General features: G+C 41.4%; 1 protein-coding gene across 1 annotated transcript in view; it reads right to left on the bottom strand.

The window, feature by feature from the left end:
• Positions 1 to 21,999, bottom strand: part of adamtsl3 (ADAMTS like 3) — a 669,182-nt gene extending 647,183 nt beyond the window's left edge. The window contains exons 1-2 of the mRNA XM_043677600.2: positions 21,841 to 21,999; positions 21,245 to 21,337 (exon numbers count right to left, since the gene is read on the bottom strand). Coding sequence (XP_043533535.2) covers positions 21,245 to 21,304 — 60 coding nt within the window. The 5' untranslated portion in view covers positions 21,305 to 21,337; positions 21,841 to 21,999. The remainder of the gene's footprint in view (positions 1 to 21,244; positions 21,338 to 21,840) is intronic.
• Positions 22,000 to 22,393: the final 394 nt, after the last annotated feature.

The following is a 22,393-nucleotide window of genomic DNA, read 5'->3' as shown; positions in this document are numbered from 1 at the left end:
TAAGTGGACACATATGGGGAAAAAGATATTTCCAAGTAAGCTAAACTAATTTTTCAGCTTTTTCCAAAGGTTACATTGGGAATAGAAATGTCTGGCAAGAAACAAGGGAAGGTAACATAAATGTAAAGGAAAGAAACATAGTTTGTTCACAAGTAATGAAATAGTGCTGTGTTTCCATCTTCTGTCTGGTGATAATGTGCTATGACTGGATCTACCCCACAAATTACTGTGGCAAGAAGTGGCCTTCTATGCTTCATGTCACAAGAAACTACAAATGGTACACCTTAAGAAACCAAAATGACAAGACTGGCATTTCTCAGTTGCATGCAATGGAATTTGACTTGCTCAACTTCTCCAGTGGAATATCAGGCCTGCATACAAGTCTATACATAGTGGGGTTTCCTCCAAGTCGATGTTGAAATGGCTGTGTTTACTGTTCTACATTAAATACCTCAACCTTGGCTTAAGGGGCATTAGTTTAAAACTTGTAGATGTCATAAAATTTGGAGGTATTGTTAACTATAAAGAGGATAGTGTTAAATTTGAAGAGAACTCATATTGGTAGAATTGGTGGACTAATGGGCCGGTGAAATTTAATGTGAAGTGATTCATTTTGGAAGGAAGAATGTGAAGAGCTAATATAAAATAAAGAGGGACTTGGGGGAGTAGTAAGGGTATGGAATTATTTGCCTGCATCGGTAATAGATTCGCCAAGTTTAAGTGCATTTAAGTCGTCATTGGACAGACAAATGAACGTACATGGAATAGTTTGGGTGGGATGGGCTTCAGATTAGTATGACAGGGCGGCGCAACATCGAGGGCCGAAGGGCCTGTACTCTGCTGTAATGTTCCATGTTCTATATGAGAACAAAGCATTCAAAAGGTGGTAGGGCACACTGATAAAGTGGTTAATAAAGCATGCAGGATCTTACATTTTATACACGGGGGCATAGAATACTGGAGCAAGTAAAAGCAGGACAACTGATTCAACCTCAATAGAGTACTGTATCCAACTCAGGGCACAACACTAAGAAGACTATAAAGATTTTAGAAATTAGTTCCAGGGATTCAATTAGTCAATAGATGGTGAAGATGTGACTGTTCTTCCTAAAGAAATTTGAAAGTAGATTTGTCAGAAGTGATTAAGAATCACCAGAGGTCTGTACAGAGAACATGTATCTATGGAGAAACAGTTCCCACTGATAGATGGGTAGAGAACCAGAGGACACCAATTTGAGGTATTTGGAAAAGAACAAATGGTGACATGAGGCTTTTATTTTTAAAAGCCCAGCATGTATTTAGAATCTGAAATGCTCTGTGTGATGTTACATTCAACCAAAGCTTTCAAAAAGGAAGTTGGGTAATTATCCAAAAAGAATATATCTGCAAGGCTATGAAACAAAAGACAAGGAGTAGCACGAGGTAAGCTGTTCTTACAGAAAGCAAGCTCAAATATAATAGGCCAGATGATCGCCTTCTGTACTGTAACCATTCTGTGATTACCGTAGCTACTTCATTACATACAATGAACACTCATTTTAGCAGGACATGCATTCAAGATACAACTTACAATTGAAAGCCTTTGTGCAAAGCTTTCATCTTAAAAGCATTTGGACTGAGGGTTTGGGGGCGAGGAGGTATATAAACTGATTTTTCAAATTACATTTGTAGACCATTTGTCTACTTGCATGACTTGATGGTACATTACACAAAGGAACAGACCAGAAGTTACAGAAACACAGAATTGTTACGGTGTAGGAGGCCACCGTTCAGCCCATTGTGTCTGCACTTCCTCTTTAAGCATTTTGATTTCATGCCAACCTCCTGTCTTGTAACCCCGGGCATGTTGTTTCTATTTAAGTGTTCAGTCAATGCCCTCTTGAGTGACGCAGTTGAACCTGCCTCCACCACATTTCCAAGAATTGCATTTCAAACCCAGATCACTCAGTATGAAAATCTTTTCCCACCATGCATTTGCTTCTTTTGCAAATATTTCCAAACTGTTCCTCTGGTTCTCAATTCCTTTTCATGAGTGCAAATATTTTCTCCCTAGCTATTCTGTCCAGAGCTCTCAATTTTGAAAATCTCTATCAACTTACCCCCTCAGCCTTTTCTTCTCCAAAGGGGAAAAAAAAAGTCTCAACTTCTCCAACCTTTCCACACAACAGAAGTTTCTCATCCTTGGACCATTTCTGTAATTCTCTACTGCACTCTATGCAATGCTTTCTCATCCTTCCTAAAGTGCCAATCAACAGATACGGTCTAATCAGTGTCCTGGATAGATTAAAAAAAAACTCCCTGCACTTGTACTCTACACCCTTATTAGTAAAGCTGAGAGTAATGTATGCTTTATTAAACAACTCAGTTTTCTTGGGGTGGGGGTACAGTGGCACAGTGATTAGTTCTGCTGCCTCACACTGCCAGGGAACTGGGTTCGATTCCACCCTCAGGCAACTGTCTGTGTTGAGTTTGCAGTCTCCCTGTGTCTGTATAGGTTTTCCCTGAGTGCTCCAGTTTCCTCCCATAATCCAAAGACGTGCAGTTTCGGTGGATTGGCCATGTTAAATTGCCCATAGTGTCCAAGGATGTGCAGACTAGGTGGATTTGCAATGGGAAATGCAGGGTTATAGGGGAGGGGAATGGGTCTGGATGGGATGCTTTTTGGAGAATCAGTGTAAACTTGGTGGGCCAAGTGTTTTGCTTCCGCATTGTAAGGATTCTAATGATTTTGCTCTGCCAACTTTAATGACCGATGCATATTTATGCACCCCGATTTCTGCTCCTGCACATCCTTCAGAACAGTACCATTTATTTCACACGGTCTCTTGATGCTCTTTGTATCAAAAGATGTCATCTCGCACTTCTCTGCATTGAGCTTATGCCACCTTCCGCCCATTCCACCAACTTGTGCTTTTTAAGTTCGACAACCTCCTCTTCCATTTACAATTCCACAAAATTTGAGTCATGTGCAAACTTTGAAATTGTCCCCTGCACACTAAAGACTACAAATGGCAAAATATTCATCTTGATTTGCTTCGGAGAGCCAATCATGAACAGTAACACATGGAAGTGTAAAGATGGAAAAGAGTAAAGTGAAGCCACACACTTCCCCAAATCTGAGCTCAACCAACCAATTTTATAGTTGATTGCCCTCTTTCTCACTCCTTTCCACCACTTTCATCAATATTCATCCTACCTCTATTAAAGTTTACAAACAGTTACACAAATATGTGAATAATTAACAATTTATGACATATTTAGAAGGATCCTGTAATCACTTTTATGAGATCTGAATGTTTCACATTTATTTTATCTGATCTGCAAAACTGAAGTTAATCCGCTTTTCATTGTATTAGTAAATTAAATAAATTGCTAACGAACAATATGTTTTATCACAGAAATAAATGGAAAACATTTGTCAAAAATACACTTATTAGAAAGGAAAAAGAAGCTGAAAATAAACTGCAAATTTAAGTTTTAAGGGCAAAAGACTAATCCTTTATGAACTCCTCTGCATTTGTAGTTTCTCCCTCTGAACACTACCCCTATTAGGTCAGCAAGAAAAGTGTGCACCGCGCAACCATGTTAGAACTGGTAGGAAAAATATGCTATGCCTAATTTAAAAACCATTATCATCATAAACAGTGGTTCATGCAAAGAAACAAAGCACAACATACACACATGGTGATGTGGTGATTTTTCAAATACTTAACTTCAACCTCATATTGCTGGTTCTGCCTAGCCTTAAGCTTTAAACATTGCCTTATGAACGTAAAGCAGCAGGTGACATTGACATGACATTTACAAGTCCAAAGGGAGTCACAATATAAATTAAGGATTAACTAGGGCCATAACCTTGACTTAATTTTCCTATTCAATTTCAACATGCATAAAATTCCTTTTGAAGTGCCAAAAATCTGAAATTTTTGGGTATGTATCTGTTACTGTTATTATAAAATAATCACATTGTATTATAAAATTTTCCTTCCAAGAACCAACTCTATTCAAACTACTGGCAATTGAGCTCTGACTGTCTGGAGGAATTGGTTTAAAAGGACAATGTGTGTGCAGGAAATTAATTAAATAGACTTTCACCCTTAAAAATGTAATATCCCTCCAAAGTTTAATAAAGGCGAATCAAATAACATGTTACAGAATTTTTTGGATGTGGCTTGTTTCAGTGCCCCTTTTCATTCAGAGGTTAGCTATTTGTCAGATGATGCACTTGTATTAAACAAATTTCAATTCTGAACAATTAACTCCTGTTACTGTGCAACACAGTTGTCCTTTTTTGGAAAATTTAAACCAAAGAAGCCCTGTTCAAAATATAGTCAGTGTCTGATGAATGGACACTGATAGAGATAAACTAATGACTGATCGATATTTTTGATTTGGCCACATCAGTGAAGCATGACTTTTGCGGACACCAAATATCTGCACGGAATGTCAAAAACTCTACAATTCCACAGTCACAAACTATTTTTCGAACAGACGTTTTTATAACATATTCTCACATCATTTTTACTTTGTAAAATTTTAGCTGGTGAAAAGTATTTACTTCGTTGTTTTTAAGAAATCTCTCCTGAACTACTTCTTAAATGCTTTCAGAGGTCAAATATAGGTTGCCCTTCCCTATATAACAGTACCTTCATGCAACGGTGTAATCACTTATTCACCATGGCAGGTCTATTTACATTCACCTAATAAATGCTGCTGATCCCCCTTCCAAGTCGTTGCGTTTTGAATATTCTCTACCATCTCAATGATTGTTCATTTTAACACTAACAAGTCTTAAGTGAGGAATGTGATAATGTTTTAAGAGTCCAAGGATCATATAAGGTATTCCAGCAGTACATAAGGAATACCAAGATCAAGGTCAACTATATGGGTTGAATTTAGCTGCCAAATTCATGGTGAGGCTAACATTGTTCAAAATGTGACAGTGTAAATTGATTAGCAATTTCCAGCGATTGCAAAGGTACAATTATATGCAGCGATCAGGAAGCTGCTGTTGGATTTGTTCCAGCCTTCCAGAGGCTATACGAGAGTCATCAAGAAGCATGGCTGTGAAATACTTGGGATAGTGTATAGTTTTGTTTAAAACTTATGAAACAGATATAAATATATTTTTAAAAACTGTCAGAAGTTGCTGGAAAAGCAAAACCGAAGTTCAAGTTTCCTCAGAACATTGGTAGGACTTGTCCATTCCAATGCTAGGTAAAAATAATGACTGCAGATGCTGGAAACCAGATTCTAGATTAGAGTGGTGCTGAAAAAGCACAGCAGTTCAGGCAGCATCCGAGGAGCAGTAAAATCGCCTTTTTGGGCAAAAGCCCTTCATTAGGGCTTTTGCCCGAAACGTCGATTTTACTGCTCCTCGGATGCTGCCTGAACTGCTGTGCTTTTTCAGCACCACTCTAATCTACATTCCAATGCAAGTATATTTTTAATGGCATTTGTCTTAAATACTCCAAACAATCTCACTGACAATGAAATATTAGCTTTTATAAAGGGGACTCAATCCTTCAGGTCTAAAAAGATTTTAAAAATGGAGAAGTCTGCTGTAATGTCACAACTGTCTTCTATTTCCTTTGTTGCAATACTGCATCTCTCTGCCAACAATTTACCCACAGGCATAGAGATATGCTTCAGAACAGATGGGAAACTTTTCAACCTCCAGTACCTTCAATTCAAAACCAAAATCACTGAGTTTCAGTGTATTGATGACACTTGTGAGAGATCAGGCAGAAGCTAGGTTTCAGATCATCGTCAACTCTTTCTCAGAAGCACAAAGAAAATGAACCTTTCATGTAAAGAAAAACGAAGATATCTTCCAAACAACTCCAGGAGGAATACGTCTTCCCTCCCTTGCTTAACACCAACTGCAACATCTAGTAAAATGTGGACTGATATCTTGCAAGCCTCCTGAGAACAGAGACAGATGAAAGCCATCATCACCTGCAATGTTACCAGCTCAAGATTCAGCCAATTTAGAAAAGCAGTACATAGGGAGCAGGATCTCAATCTTGAGACAAAGGTCTCAATTTACTGTGTAGCAGTGATTCCCCCATCCATCTTTATGCTTCGGAGACTCTGACAAGATACCACAAAGTGCTGAAGAAGTACCATCAGCTGTGTCTTTCCAAGATGCTCCAAACCCTCAAACAAGAAAGGCAAGCCAACAGCAGCATTGTCACAAGCCAGCATTCACAGACTCAAGGTGAAACACTATGAAAGAATTAATACTGAGAGTTGCCTTAAGCACCACCCACTATGATAATTTGATATGAACTTGTGCAGAGCAGTTTAATACCTCAGTGGACTAAGACCGATAATCCAAGTCTTCACAGAATCATGCAGTACAGAAGAGGCCCTTTGGCCCATCAAGTCTGTACCATCAGAAACATACTACCACATACACTAGACAAAAGTGAGGACTGCAGATATTGGTGATTCGAGTCGAGAGTGTGGTGCTGGAAAAGTACAGGTCAGGCAGCATCCGATGAGCAGGAAAATCGACGTTTCAGACTTTTGCTGCTCCTTGGATGCTACCACGTACACTCGTCTCACTTTTCTGCACTAGACCTATATCCTTGGATATTTACAACACTTCAAGTGCTCATCTGAGTACTTTTTAAAAGATTGAGAGGTTTCCCACTCAGTGTCTCTCCCCCAAGGATCTGTAACAATATGTATCATACTGCTCTAACCTGTAATTGGTTGCTAATATGCAATGAAATCCCTCTTGTTCAATATAAGAGCCAGCTCTAGTTCAACTGATAAGTGGGGTTCCTCTATATATTAAACCATACATGCCCTGTAGATCCGCACACTAAAAATGGTGACACCAAACCTACTGCATGGTGAGATGCAGACTCTGTCTCTTGCACACAGAACAAACACTACTTCCATTGGGCAGGATATATTGTTCACATATCTGATGCTAAACACCAAAGCTACCTCTCTATTTGGGTACCCAATCTCACAGGAGATTCCCAGAATGCTTTTAAATACTTTTAGCTATCTCCTTAAAACATCACAGAAAAAGATCAAAAATACGTTGTGCTATTGGTCATAATGGTAAAGGTTTATTCAAGAGACTCCAGAAAGAGAACAAAGAGGCAACAGTGTGTCAGAGAGAGCGCACAATCTTCCCAGTTACTCACTCCCCCCATCAAGAATGACTGTTTCAAGCCGGGCAGTTTTTGCTATGTTGCGCAATGAATGTACCAGCCATTTCAGAACCTATCGCACTGGAGGGGAAGCAATTCATCCTGCACGCTGAGGAACTGCCTCAGTGGAGGACAATAAAGATGATTTTCTTTTCAATTATTTCATTCGGAAGAGTTTAGAGGCATACGGGCCAAATGCTGGCAAGCTGGACCAGATTAATTTAGGATATCTGATTGGCATGGACAAATTGGACTGAAGGCTCTGTCTCCACACTGTATGACTTTGAAACTCAATTCTGACATCATCCTTAGCTCGTTATTTTGTCTTCTGTACCAGGTTCGACACTCAATTAAATATTCTAATGATCATTTTCACATTCAGACTCTTGTGAGAGTCTTGAACAATTGTTTTTAAATCGGATTGATTAATTGTTGCTTGTGCTGTTAGGGAAGTTCCTGGATCCCCAGTAGATGGTGCTGCACTGTTTTGCTGTTTCACTTCGGCCAAAACCCCATCTTCTAAATATCGCACCAAATTTGGAAACTGACAGCAGTGCAATCAGCAGCTGACATTCGCTCACTACAAAGGGACAAAATCTAGCCCTTAATGATTGCTCCAAAGCAACCACAGAGAATCACAATGGTAAAGATACCTGAAACAGAAACTCAAAGAGAACTTAAATACTTTTATTGACTTAATAAAGAATGTCTGTAGTGCTGTAGCATTTTGTTTTTGTATGGCAAATTAAAAATTCCTGACGACTTGCTGCTTTGTGAAAGAAATAAATAAACCCTTTACACAATAACATGGAAGCTCCAATATAGGTTTAAAGTACGTTGACAAGCTTACTAAGTGATTAAGCAGGCATGAGGGGCTGAATGGTCTACTCCTGCTCCTAATTTGCATACTGCTATGTTCGAATATGCTTCTTATGTTCCTTTCTTTTGTTAGGCAGTACAGCAAAGAAATCTGCACACAGTCTGTTCTGATATAACGAGACAGCTCCGTTCCCGTGCATTCCCACACTAAGAAAATCACGCAGGAACAGCACCATTTAAACCAGTAGGGCCAGAATTGTGTTATAGCCAATACAGGTAAGGAAAGTTCGCATTCTACAAATAATGGTTTAAATTCTTCAATCATGACATAGCCAATTTGAAAAAAATGTGCGTTATAGCAGAACTGAGTGTAATATTACACTTTAAATGAAGTTGTACCTGTGACATGAGACATCTAATATTCTAATAAAAAACAAAAGAACTGCAGATGCTGCAAATCAGAAACAAAAACAAAAGTTGCTGGAAAAGCTCAGCAGGTCCGGCAGCATCTGTGAAAGTAAGTTTGAGTTAACGTTTTGGGTCTGGTAACCCTCCCTCAGAACTGAGCTTTGCCAGCAATTTCTGTTTTTGTTTTGCATCTATTATTCTATTTTGCTACCAAACCTGTTGTGCTGATACCTTTTTGAAACACTAATTTGCAAGGAAGGTCTGTCAGTGAGAGTAAAGAGATATGCATAACACCACAAACAGGAATCACAGTGACAGTTTCATTTAGCCAGACCAATTCGGGACCACAATCTAGTATTGATTCCGAAAAATATACAAGTGTCATGAATTCAACATCCCTCAAAAGGAAGCAGCCATTGGACAACAGGGTTTTCAGAAAAATATGGAGCCTCACTAGAAGAGTGGAATTTATGGGGCAGAAGTTTGTACTGTGCTGAGGATCCCTCCCTCTTCCCCAAGGAGTAAGACAGTTCTTGCTCTGCTAAGTTGCCCATACCCATTATTTCTGGGTAGTACGTTAATTGCTGAGCAGGTTTTCTGCCACGAACAACCACCTACCACCCCACCCTCTACGAGACATCATACCTCCAAGAATAGCCACCAAATTGAATGTCTGGCACCTCTCTGCTCCCAAGAGAGAAACTGCGCCTGTTCCCAAGGTTGGATAGGGAGGTAGGTGCGGGAACATTTTGGTTAAGAGGTGCTGACAGAAGGGGCGGGGGGGGGGGGGGGCACCAGGCAGGAGAAACCCAGGAAGGGTAATGGAAAGATAAGAAGCTTTGATGTCCACATTGGGCATAAACCAAGGTGGTTGCCATCTTGCCTGGCCAAGCAGTGAACCCTGTCAAGTTTCGCACTTAAGACCATAAGACATAGGAGCGGAAGTAAGGCCATTCTGCCCATCGAGTCCACTCCGCCATTCAATCATGGCTGATGGGCATTTCAACTCCACTTACCCGCATTCTCCCCATAGCCCTTAATTCCTTGCGACATCAAGAATTTATCAATCTCTGCCTTGAAGACATTTAGCGTCCCAGCCTCCACTGCACTCTGTGGCAATGAATTCCACAGGCCCACCACTCTCTGGGCTGAAGAAATGTCTCCGCATTTCTGTTCTGAATTCACCCCCTCTCATTCTAAGGCTGTGTCCACGTGTCCTAGTCTCCTCGCCTAACGGAAACGATTTCCTAGCGTCCACCCTTTCCAAGCCATGTATTATCTTGTAAGTTTCTATTAGATCGCCCCTTAATCTTCTAAACTCCAATGAATACAATCCCTGGATCCTCAGCCATTCCTCGTATGTTAGACCTACCCCGTTCCAGGGATCATCCGTGTGAATCTCCGCTGGACACGCTCCAGTGCCAGTATGTCCACTTAGCACCAACCTCCTCTCAACATGGGAATAATTGCAGCCGGGCCAAAATGAGGCTCATACGTTGACTATATAAAGGCCTCAACTGGTCCACAGGGAGATACCCATGCTTCTAATGGTCCCCTTTGTCTTCTGCATTGGTGTGGTGGAATTGGGTGAGTAGAAACTACAAGTTCTGATGTTATGCTGAAATTTGTCTGCCAATACCCAAGCATTCTTGGTGGGAGCAAACAATTCCAGCTATGGTGAGACAAAAGACTTCTAGTTTCCATTTAAGTTATTTTCATTGTCAAAGGAAAAACAACTTGGTGACAAACTTACAAAATTCATTCTTCATTGAATGAATCTTCATTCAGTCACATCTGAAAAGAGGTGAGTTTGAGTGATAATTTGAAGGAACAGTGAGGGAATGGACATTGTCAAACATTCAGGAAATTGGTCAGGGCAAGGTATGCCAGTAGGAAATTTAGCAAGACATTCAAACTGGGAATTAAAAACTGATGGGTATGTGCTTGGGTGAGGTGAAGAGTGATGGGCCATCACTTGGTCTTGGAGGAGAAATATTTGTTGTAAGTGGGCTGGATGAAGTGAGATGAAGATTAGAAAGATCAGTGTGAGGTCACTGATCTTTCTAATCTTCATCTCACTTCATCCAGCCCACTTACAACAAATATTTCTCCTCCAAGACCAAGTGATGGCCCATCACTCTTCACCTCACCCAAGCACATACCCATCAGTTTTTAATTCCCAGTTTGAATGTCTTGCTAAATTTCCTACTGGCATCCCTTGCCCTGACCAATTTCCTGAATGTTTGACAATGTCCATTCCCTCACTGTTCCTTCAAATTATCACTCAAACTCACCTCTTTTCAGATGTGACTGAATGAAGATTCAAGCCCAAAAAGGTGACCTCATTTGACTTCTTTTAAAATAAGTTTTGAATGGACTTGATGGGCAATGTAATCATCTGTCTCAAAAAAAAAGCAGAAAATGATGGAGAAACTCAGCAAGTCTGACAGCATCTGTGGAGAGAAAACAAGAGTTAACATCTTGAGTCCAGTGACTATTCATAACAATTCTGGAGGAGGATCACTAGACTCAAAACTCTTGTTTCTCTTTCCATAGATGCTGTCAGACCTACCGAGTTTCTCCAGCAATTTCTGCTTGCTTCTTTCTGATCTGCAGCATCCATAGATTTTTGTTTTATCATAAACATTTTTCATTTGCAGAGCAATTTTTAACATTAATACAGTATCCCATCCTTAACAGTTTGAATGGTAAAGGTTCATAATGGTCCTTGTAGTGCCAATGTCATTTGGGCAAGGTATTCTAAAAACAGTTCAGCAAAAAGATTATAAAACACAATGTACAACACAATGGTTAGAATTCAACTGCATAGTCAGGATATTAGCATAATGGAGAAAAATAGGCTAGTTAGCACTGCAAATATAGTCTAGTTTTGAGTTACATCTTTTATATGCATTGGTGCTGCCTTTCATTTTTAAGAACTAGTTTTGCAAAGAACTGAGCACAGATTAAGTCGACAAATATTTATTGTCACATTTCTCTTTCATTATTATCTTTCTTGGGTTGCAATTGAATTTTGATAAGGATACATATATCACAGAATACTGGATAGATCGAGTGAATCCTTAGAAGAGTATAAAGGTAGTAGGGGTATACTTAAGAGGGAAATCAGGAGGGCAAAAAGGGGACATGAGATAGCTTTGGCAAACAGAGTAAAGGAGAATCCAAAGGGTTTTTACAAATACATTAAGGACAAAAAGGTAACCAGGGAGAGAACAAGACCCCTAGAAGATCAGCAAGGAGGCCTTTGTGTGGAGCCGCAGGAGATGGGGGAAAAACTAAATGAGTACTTTGCATCAGTGTTTACTGTGGAAAAGGACATGGAAGGTATAGAATGTAGGGAAATAGATGGTGACCATATTACGGAGGTGGTGGTGCTGGATGTCTTGAAAAGCATAAATGATGATAAATCTCCAGGACCTAATCAGGTGTATCCTCAAACTCTGTGGGAAGCTAGGGAAGTGATTGCCGGGCCCCTTGCTGAGATATTTGTATCATCAATAGTCACAGGTGAGGTGCCGGAAGACTGGAGGTTGGCTAACGTGGTGCCACTATTTAAGAAAGATGGCAAGGACAAGCCAGGGAACTATAGGCCAGTGAACCTGACATTGGTGGTGGGCAAGTTGATGGAGGGAATCCTGAGGGACAGGATGTACATGTATTTAGGAAGGTAAGGACTGATTAGGGATACACTTTCCTCATTCCTGAAGAAGGGCTTATGCCCGAAACGTCGATTCTCCTGTTCCTTAGATGCTGCCTGACCTGCTGCGCTTTTCCAGCAACAATTTTCAGCTCTGATTAGGGATAGTCAACATGGCTTTGTGCGTGGGAAATCATGTCTCACAAATTTTATTGAGTTATTTGAAGTAACGAAGAGGATTGAATGAGGTCAAAGCAGTTGACATGTTCTATGTGGACTTCAATAAGGCATTTGACAAGGTTCCCCATGGGAGACTGATTAACAAGGTTAGATAAATGGAATGCAGGGAGAACTAGCCATTTGAATACAGAACTGGCTCAAAAGGTAGAAGACAGAGGGTGGTGGTGGAGGGTTGTTTTTCAGATTGGAAGCCTGTGACCAGTGGAGTGCCACAAGGATCGATGCTGGCTCCACTACTTTTCAACATTTATATAAATGATTTGGATGTGAGCATAAGAGGTACAGTTAGTAAGTTTGCAGATGACACCAAAATTGGAGGTGTAGTGGACAGCAAAGGTGGTTACCTCAGAGTATAACAGGATCTTCATCAGATGGGCTGAGGAGTGGCAGATGGAGCTTAATTTGGATAAATGTGAGGTGCTGCATTTTGGGAAAGCAAATCTTAGCAGGACATATATATTTAAAGGTAAGGTCCTAGGGAGTGGTGCTGAACAGAGACCTTGGAGTGCAGGTTGCAAGTAGAATCGCAGGTAAATATCCTTTATTGGTCAAAGAATTGAGTACAGGATTTGGGAGGTCATGTTGCAGCTATACAGGACATTGGTTAGGCCACTTTTGGAATATTGCTTGCAATTCCGGTGTCCTTCCTATTGGAAAGATGTTGAGAAACTTGAAAGGGTTCAGAAAGGATTTACAAGGATGTTGCCAAGGTTGGAGGAGTTGAGCTACAGGGAGAGGCTGAACAGGCTGGGGCTGTTTTCCCTGGAGCATCGGAGGCTGAGGGGTGACCTTATAGAGGTTTATAAAATCTTGAGGGGCATGGATAGGATAAATAGACAAAGTCTTTTCCCTGAAGTGGATGAGTCCAGAACTAGAGGGCATAGGTTTTTGGTGAGAGGGGAAAGATATAAGAGAGACCTCAGGGGCAACTTTTTCACGCAGAGATTTGTACGAGTATGGAATGAGCTGCTGGAGAAAGTGGTGGAGGCTGGTACAATTATGCATTTAAAAATGCATCTGGATGGATATATGAATAGGAAGGGTTTGGAGAGATATGGGCCAGCTGCTGGTAGGTGGGACTTGATTGGGTTGGGATATCTGGTCGGCATGGACCAGCTGGACCACAGGGTCTGTTTCTGTGCTGTACATCTCTAGGACTCTAGTACAGTCTGGAAATTGGAATAAGCTCATGATTTTGATATCTCAATGATAGTAAGAGATTGGTTTTGTTCTTTCATGCGATGTGCACATCACCGGCTGAGGATAAAGTGAGGACTGCAGATGCTGGAGAGTCAGAGTTGAAAAGTGTGGCACTGGAAAAGCACACCAGGTCAGGTAGCATCCAACGAGCATAAGACTCCACATTTCGGGCATAAGATCTTCATCATGAATATCTGATGAAGGGCTTATGCCCAAAAAGTTGATTCTCCTCCTCCGTAGATACTGCCTGACCTGTTGTGCTTTTCCAGACCCACACATCACTGGCTGAGCCAGCATTTGTTGCTCATCCCTAATTGCCCTTGAAAAGATGATGAGCTAGCTTCTTGAAACACTGCGGTCTACAAGGTGTATTTAGAATTACTCTCAATGCTGTCAAGAAGATGTCATGACATCATCAAGATGGTGGCACAATCGGGCTCTTAAGCTGGGGATCATCCGTTCCAACCACTTTTCTTTTTTAATCTCTCGTTTTTTTTTCCTTCTTTCCTTTCCGTACCTCTTGCCCATAGCCTGAATGGAATGGGTGAGGAATCCCACCCTGGACTGGAGTGGACCCAGCATGGATGTCATGGCGGCAATGAGCGAGTCTGTACTTCCTGAGCTCACCTTGAGAAAGTATCTGGCATCGGATTCAGGTTCTTCATTGGCAGGGACATCAGTCCAGCAACAAAAGACAGCACCTGAGGACCAGTGAGTTGTTGTTGGTTGGGTCCAGTGCTGGCAGCAGTGAAACAGTGGCAAAAGGGCATCACAGCATCAACAAGGAGGGCCCATGCAGTGAGAGGGATGATGGGTCCAACACAGGCAGCAGCAAGGGAGAATTGGCCCAGCAGCGAAACATGCTGCTTGAAGAGTGGTGATTACAATGGTAGCGAGGCAATGGAGGAGGGATGGTAGTGTAGGCATCTCTGATGATGAGCTGACTCAGGACTGATGGACTCTTAGTTATATCTTTTTTATTCTTATATTTAAAACAATTCAAAATGACATCAGATCATAGCAACAGTTTTTCACAGTATTTTATTTTCTCACTAAAATACACGTAACTACGAAAAAAGAATCATCCATCTGGAAGGGTGTTTCAGTATTTTAATCTAGCAACACAGTAAAGAACGATATTATGGTTCCAAGCCAGGATGGTGTGCTCCTTAGAGAGGAACTAATAGGTGACTGCATTCCCATGCTTCTGCTGCTCTTGAAATTTGACTGGTCCAAGTCACAGGATTGGAATGTGCTGTCCATTGAGCCGTGGTGGTGAGTTGCTGCAATGCATCTTCTAGATGATGCGCACTGCTGCCACTGTGTGGTGGTGAAGGGAGTAAATATTGAAGCAATGGACAGGCTGCAACCCAAGCAGACTGCTTTGTCCTGGATGGTGTTGAGCTTTTGAGTGTTGTTGGAACTGCACTCTTCCAGGAAAGTGCTGAGTATTCCATTCCTGATTTGTGCCTTGAAGAGGATGGGCAGGATGTGGGGAGTCAGGTGGTGAGTTACTTGCCTCAGAGTCTCTGATCTGCTCTTGTAGCTACAACATAGCTGGTCCAGTTTAGTTTCTGGTCAATGATGACCCCCAGGATGTTGATATTTGCGGAATCAGCAACGGCAATGCCACTGTATGTCATGGGAATTAGATTCCCTCTTGTTGAGATGGCCATTACCTGGCACAAATGTTGGTTGCCACTTTTCAGCCCAAACCTGAATGTAATCAAGGTCTTTCTGGACTCGTATAGTATCTGAGGAGTTGCAAATGGTACTGACATTACGCCAATGTAAAATTCCCCTGACACTATTACGTCTGCCTCAGGCATGCACATTTTAAACACGACGAACAGTTGGAAGGGAATTGAAAATCTATGTTACAACTTGAATTTCATCTCAATGCCACTTCAATAAAGACCAAATTTTTAACATTGAACAAAAGAACCGCTGAAATCTGTAGTTTTAAAGTGATGCATATGAGGTCCAACACACATTAATTTCAATGGGTTCCTGCTGTGACTTGGAATTTACAAGCAACAAGCCAATAACCCAACAGGACTTTGCTTCAACAAGCTTTCTCCAAAAAGAAATATTTAAGATAAACTATATATAATAAATTTAACAAGACTGCTACTGCACTGAGTGAAATTTAATGCAGTATTCCCATTTAATGTTCAAATGGCATTTCACCGAAAATAACAACATCTTGTAAATTAAGAAAAGGTAACTTCGAGAATAACCATCTACAGTAATATTGCATGCTTCAAAACAGCTGTAAATTATTATAATTTTTGAAGGTATACTTATTGAAACAGGATGCGATGACATCAGAAAACTAACTTGGAACAGTTACTAAGATTAATGATGTGAAAAAGCTGGATGAATGCAAGAAGAGTCACTCAGGTGCTGTTGCAGTCACATCATGTGTATCTGTTTATTCAGCTCCATTACTGTCAGACCTTTTGAACAAAGCCTCCTTAAAATCAATAGGTCTCACATGCATGGTATGTTTACCGCAACTTCAATGTAGCTTAATCATGACACCTATTTACACAATTTGGGGTATTTTTCCTGTTTACTTTCCATTACTTTCACAACATGGATTTATAGCAATTAATGAAGCAGTCATTGGTTTCATGCTAAGAAGTTCTGACCTACTTTTGAGCTTCCAGTGAGCAGCAGTGGAATAAATCACCAATTATTCAGGGTCAGAACCCAACTCATACTGTCCCTACAGTATAGGAGCAATCCATTCAGTCCATTGAGTCCACACTGACCCTCCAAAGAGCATCCTACCCAGATCCAACCCCTTACCCTATCCCTGTAACCCTGCATTTCCCATAGCTAATTCATCTAGCACATCCCTGGACGTTCATGGGCAAATTTACCTTGGGCAATCCACCTAACCCACACATTAGTGGGCGGCGCGGTGGCACAGTGGTTAGCACTGCTGCCTCACAGCGCCTGAGACCCGGGTTCAATTCCCGCCTCAGGCGACTGACTGTGTGGAGTTTGCACGTTCTCCCCGTGTCTGCGTGGGTTTCCTCCGGGTGCTCCGGTTTCCTCCCACAGTCCAAAGATGTGCAGGTCAGGTGAATTGGCCATGCTAAATTGCCCGTAGTGTTAGGTAAGGGGTACATGTTAGGGGTATGGGTGGGTTGCGCTTCAGCGGGGCGGTGTGGACTTGTTGGGCCGAAGGGCCTGTTTCCACACTGTTGGGAATCTAATCTAATCTTTGGACTCACAGAGGAGAATGTGCAAACTCCATAGACAGTCACCTGAGGGTGGAATTGAACCCGGGTCCCTGGTGCTGTGAGGAAGCAGTGCTATCCCACTGAGCCACCGCTGCACCACAAACTGAAAGACTTGACTTGAGCCTTAACAACCAATCTCAGGGGAACACATCAAAAATAGCCTGCTCTGTTCCTAGAACAAAAATCAGCTTCTGCTCAACCCAAAATAGAAACATAAAAAACTGGAACTGGGGAAATAGGCCATTCCATCAATTCAAAGTTGCTGAACCATTCATTATCATGGCTGATAAACTGAACAGTATGGTTTTTCCCCACTTTTCCCCAAAAGCTCCAAGTATCTATCTAACTCCTTTATGAAGGCATACAATGTTTTGGCCTTGACTGCTTTCTTTGGTAGTGGCTCACCACACTCTGGGTGAAGAAATTTCTCATCTCAGTTCTAAATAGCTTACGTGGACTGTCACCCCTAGTTCTGGACTCCACTACAATCTTCAGTTAAATAGCTTCAAGATTTCAAGACCATGGCTTTAAAACCAACAGAGACTTGTAGCTGCTGCTGTAATGTTGGATATGCCTCAATCATTTGCGCACAGCAAGCTTTCACAAACCGTAATGTGATATCTACCAGATAATCTTTTTAATGATGCTGATGCAAGGTTATTAGGTACAGTTACAAGATTTAAAAGACAGCCAGATAGGTACCTGAATAGGAAAAGTTTAGAAAGATATGGGCCAAATGCAGGTAAGTGGGACTACTTTCATTTAGGAACATGGTCAGCATGGATGAGTTGGACTGAAGGGTCTGTTTCCATGCTGTATGAGTCTATGATTCTGTGGCTCTATCCAGGACTCCCTTGCTCTTCTTCAAAATGGTGCCTAGGATCTCACATCCACCTGAAACAGCAGGCATGCCATTGCTTTAACTTGGAAGGCAGCAACAGCACTGAAAGTAGAACTCCATCAACATTAATGTCAATCTTGATTTTTTTTTTGTTCAGGTTCTGATGAGGGACCAGAATTGAGGGCAGCTCAGTGGTTAGCCCTGCTGCCTCAATGCCAGGGACCCAGGTTCAATTCCACCCTCAGGCAACTGTCTGTGTGGAGTTAGCACATTCTCCCTGTGTCTGTGTGGGTTTCCTCCGGGTGCTCCAGTTTCCTCCCACAGTCCAAACGACATCCACATTAGGTGGATTGGCCATGCTAAATCGACCATAGTGTCCAGGTATGAATAAGTTAGCTAGATTAGCCATGGAAAATGCAGGGTTACAGGGATGGGGTCAGGGTCGTCTGGGTCAGATGCTCTTCGGAGAATCAACGTGCGCTTGCTGGACCAAATGGCCTGTTTCCAGTGTTGGGATTCTATTCTATTCTAGAATTATCATTATTTTAACAGAGGCAAGAGAGCTCCCAACTGTGTCAAATGTAACATGAGGTTATTGAGAATGTTCTGTTATCACAATATATTTCTTATTAAAAAGACAAGACAGGTAGCTCTCTCTCTCTCATGCACATTTGTCAATAGAATGCAGAACCCACTTGTTCTTTCAATTCAATTGCCATGTGGAATATTCCACAGCAGAAAAGGTTAAAATCTGCTACGTCAATGATAACCAACACATTTACCAAAATTTTATAGTGTCAGGAAGTCCTAGAGACCCTGAACTGGGGCAAATTTCCAACTAAAGCTCTCAATTCTCGACAGCATCACTGACCCACATGAAAAAAATCCTCTCAGGAATTCTCATGTTAAAGAAGAACTTTATCAATGATTGCAAAATATGTGTGTCAGCCATTGTGTTTCAGTTGTACAAACCAAGGTTTTTGCTCCATAGGCTTCATCCCATCCCTCTTCATCAAACCTTGTCAGCAAAAGTTTAAGTATGATTTGGAGGTGCCAGTGTTGGTCTGGGTGGACAAAGTTAAAAGTCACAACACCAGGTTAGAGTCCAACAGGTTTATTTGGAAGCACTAGCTTTCGGAGTGCTGACAAAGCTTGTACTTTCAAATAAACCTGTTGGACTATAACCTGGTGTTGTGTGATTTTTAACAAAGTTTAAATAGATGTCTCTCAAATGTCTATTAAATTTCTCCTGAAATTTGTCTCAGGTACTTGCCTCTAAACATTCCCTGTCTTGAGAAGTCAATAAGCTTTTTGCGTTTTGCATCTATGCACTCTTTACAGAACATTAATTTGAGTGGGTAATTTTACAGGTTCACAGCTTTAAAGTAGTCAAGTCAAGGCATTACTTGCTCACCTTTCTGCTATTTATTCCTGTTTGGCAATTTCTGATACTATACAGAATGTGATCATTTTAATTATTTAATTGTGGTAACACAGCACTCACAGCAGGCAGTTAACATTTGAAGGACCCAAGACTGAGCAAACCAGAATTACAATGCTTCCTGTGTCCTAGCCATATCCACTGAACACAGATCTTGTCATTAATGCAGAATCAGAATTATCCCTATTCATCTGCAAAAGTGACAAACAGAGAATCTGAGAAAGGGCTAGATACATTCAGGAGGTCTGACAGCATATGTGCAGGGGGTTTAGTCTTTTTCAGATCATCTGGAACTCGAGACATAAACTCTGTTTCTCTCTCCATAGATGCTGCCAAAGCTCCGAGTTTCTCTGCACTGTTTTTGATTCAGATCTTCAGCATCTGCGGTACTTTACTATTATTCAACTAAAAAAAGGCAGAGCCACTGCAGTTTCAGCAATAACGTGTTAAGCATTCAATTCCAGTCACTGATCAACGATACGAATGTTAGGAAATACTACAAGCTTATTTCATAAAAGGCAGCTTTGCACTCACTTAAGCTTTCACATCAATTAGAGAGTCATAGAAATGTACAGTAAGGAAATGTATCTAGTCCTTTCTCAGATTCTCAGTTTGTCACTTTTGCAGATGAATAGGGATAATTCTGATTCTGCATTAATAACAAGATCTGTGTTCAGTGAATATGGCGAGGACACAGGAAGCATTGTAATTCTGGTTTGCTCAGTCTTGGGTCCTTCAAATGTTAACTGCCTGCTGTGAGTGCTGTGTTACCACAGACCGTTCGGTCCAACATGTCCATGCTGACCAGATCTCCTAAATTGATCCAGTCCCATTTGCCAGCACTTGGACCTCTAAAACCTTCCTGATGCCTTTTAAATGTTGTAATTATATCAGCCTCCTCCACTTCCTCTGGCAGCTCATTCCATACATGCACCACCCTCTGCATGAAAAAGTTGCCTCTTTGGTCCATTTTATATTTTTTTCCCCTCTCACCTTAAACCTATCCCCTCTAGTTTTGGACTCCCCTACACTGGGGGGGGGGGGGGGGGGGGGGGGGGGAAGAGAGGAAAATTCACCCTACATTACAGTACTAAATGATGCCAGACCAATGTTTTAAAACTGCCAAGCTGACTACATATTAACATCAATGAAGAGCAGATTAGATATTAATTTCTCAGTTAGCATTATTAAAAAAAAGGTGTCAGCCAGTAATACCTTTAAGTCAGAAAGTTTTGGGTTCAAGCCTGACCGCAGAGACTTAAGCAGATGAATTAGGCAGGCACTCTAGGGAAGTGCTCGGAAAGGCTGCACCATGTTTGAGATGCTCTCTCTCAGATGTGACATTTAAACGCAACATTGAAAGTCATACAACTCACAGTCAAATGAGCTTTTTTCTTTTAAGTGCCAATTGTGACCTTAGGACAAGTCAGACCTCGAAATAAATAGGTCTTTCTTGGGAAAATGAAACTGCCAAGTCTGAAACCCTGCATATCAACTGAAATACATGTATGGAAAGCTCTACTGCACACAAACATAAAACAGAGTACAGCCAAAAGTATAACTGCTTCGGTCAGCTCAAATCTTTCAAAGGTAGAGGTCCTGGAGCACTTTTGGATGAAAGAAATGGCACTGCTCTCTGTAGAGATTATCACATTTAATTTTATCAAAATAGAATGTAATACTATCATAATGAGCTCAGGAAACAGCCGGCCAAGGTCACTCAGTTCACCTGTGCATTAAAGACAATCTAAGCCTCAGTAGCATGTCTTAAACTGAACATCTATTATAACAGGCACCTTTTTAAAATTTACCGTTCCAAATAAACGAATTGAGACTGCCAATTGTTCATACCGATTCAAGGATAATCAAACATCCATCTAATTTCCCTACAGCTTAACTAAGAGATTGAATTTGTCGACACCACTGCAATTTATTTGGAAATTAACTTCTGTTTTAAAAGTCCAAAACCCAACAGCAGTTCGGCACAACCAACTTTGAAGCTTCTGTGTAGTTGGGTGAATAATCGCATCAAAACTGGCAGGTTTTATAATCACAAAACAAAATTAGCAACCCTGATAAAAACTATATCTGTAAGCATCCGATTTAAAACAGTAAAACTGAAAGGCAGTTATTGCACGGGAAAATAAAACAGACATAAGTCCCCATAAAAAGGAGGGGAAAAGAGGAAAATAAGCGGAAAATTCTTCTTACCTGTACTGACAGAAGCACCCACAAAAGTGCAGATATGGGTATGTGCCCGGTTATCCTCATATCCAGAACTTCCACTTAACAACTGTCTTCAGCCTGTGTTTCAATTTGGGTTTTTTTTAAGGAAAAGAGAGAACAATTCAGCAAAGCACAGTCGCTCTCACTTCGACTTCATTTTCTGACTGAGGTGCAAATTGTAAAAAAATGTGAAAAAAATAATCAAGTCATACATCGAAATTAGTGCACCCCCTAAGAGCAGCTAGACACATTTAAATAAAATGACAGATGTGATTAAAAAAAAACAAAGTCACGAGCGCTCCCTCTCGCTCTAAGAAGGTGTCCGGCACTGAGGAATTCTGAGAGACTTGTAAACTCCTCGCAAACCATCGGCGCCCTCAAACTTTCCGGTTTATTTTCCATTTAAAGCTGCTTCTAACTTACAAAACTCCGGCTCTGGCAATAAATCTCATGTCAACCGTCCGCCGCCAGTGCGTCAATTCAATTCAAAGCGTGTGTGACACACACACACACACACAAAAATAAGAAAAAGCTGGGTTTGGAGGGTGGGGGGTCACGTCTAATAAATCACCAACTCTTACCTTGCACTGGAGTGTGAGGAGGCTTCCCCACTGACTGAGACATTGATTTGTGAGGGTGTGGGCTTCAGAGCGCAGCCAGTTAGCTAGCGAGCTCCCTCAGGCTGCAGACACATCTGAAGCGCTGGGTTCAGTGCAATTCGAATTGTTCCCACTGCACCCCTCACTTGTCACACTGCTCCATCCCCCTCAGCCAAAGCGCGCCCCTGAGCGGCGAGCGAGCCCCGCGCACACGCTGCGGCGCGCCCCCGCTCACACCCACCCACCCCACCACTTCAACCAGAGTTGACACCGAGGGAGAAGTGGATCGCTGCTGCATTGGAAACTCACATCCACGAGCTCCTCTTCTTAACTTCACTCCCGCCCCAACTCATGCACTCCGCTCAGGAACAGCCTCCAAAATAAAGATCTCTAAGGTTACTGGCACATAGATAACATGAAGGACCTGGACTCTCCAAAACAAACCCCAATTCAAATTCTATTGACTGTCAAACCAACCTGAGTCCTACCCGACTATTGTTATGTTTGCTAGGAGACACCCCAAGAACCTGCTCAA

The sequence above is a fragment of the Chiloscyllium plagiosum genome, unplaced genomic scaffold, assembly GCF_037043375.1.
Source record: "Chiloscyllium plagiosum isolate Xiang-an unplaced genomic scaffold, Cpla_swu_hap1 HiC_scaffold_39, whole genome shotgun sequence".
In the NCBI taxonomy this organism is placed as follows: domain Eukaryota; kingdom Metazoa; phylum Chordata; class Chondrichthyes; order Orectolobiformes; family Hemiscylliidae; genus Chiloscyllium; species Chiloscyllium plagiosum.
The sequence above is the reverse complement of the archived record's forward strand: the minus strand, read 5'-3'. Positions and strand labels throughout refer to the sequence as shown.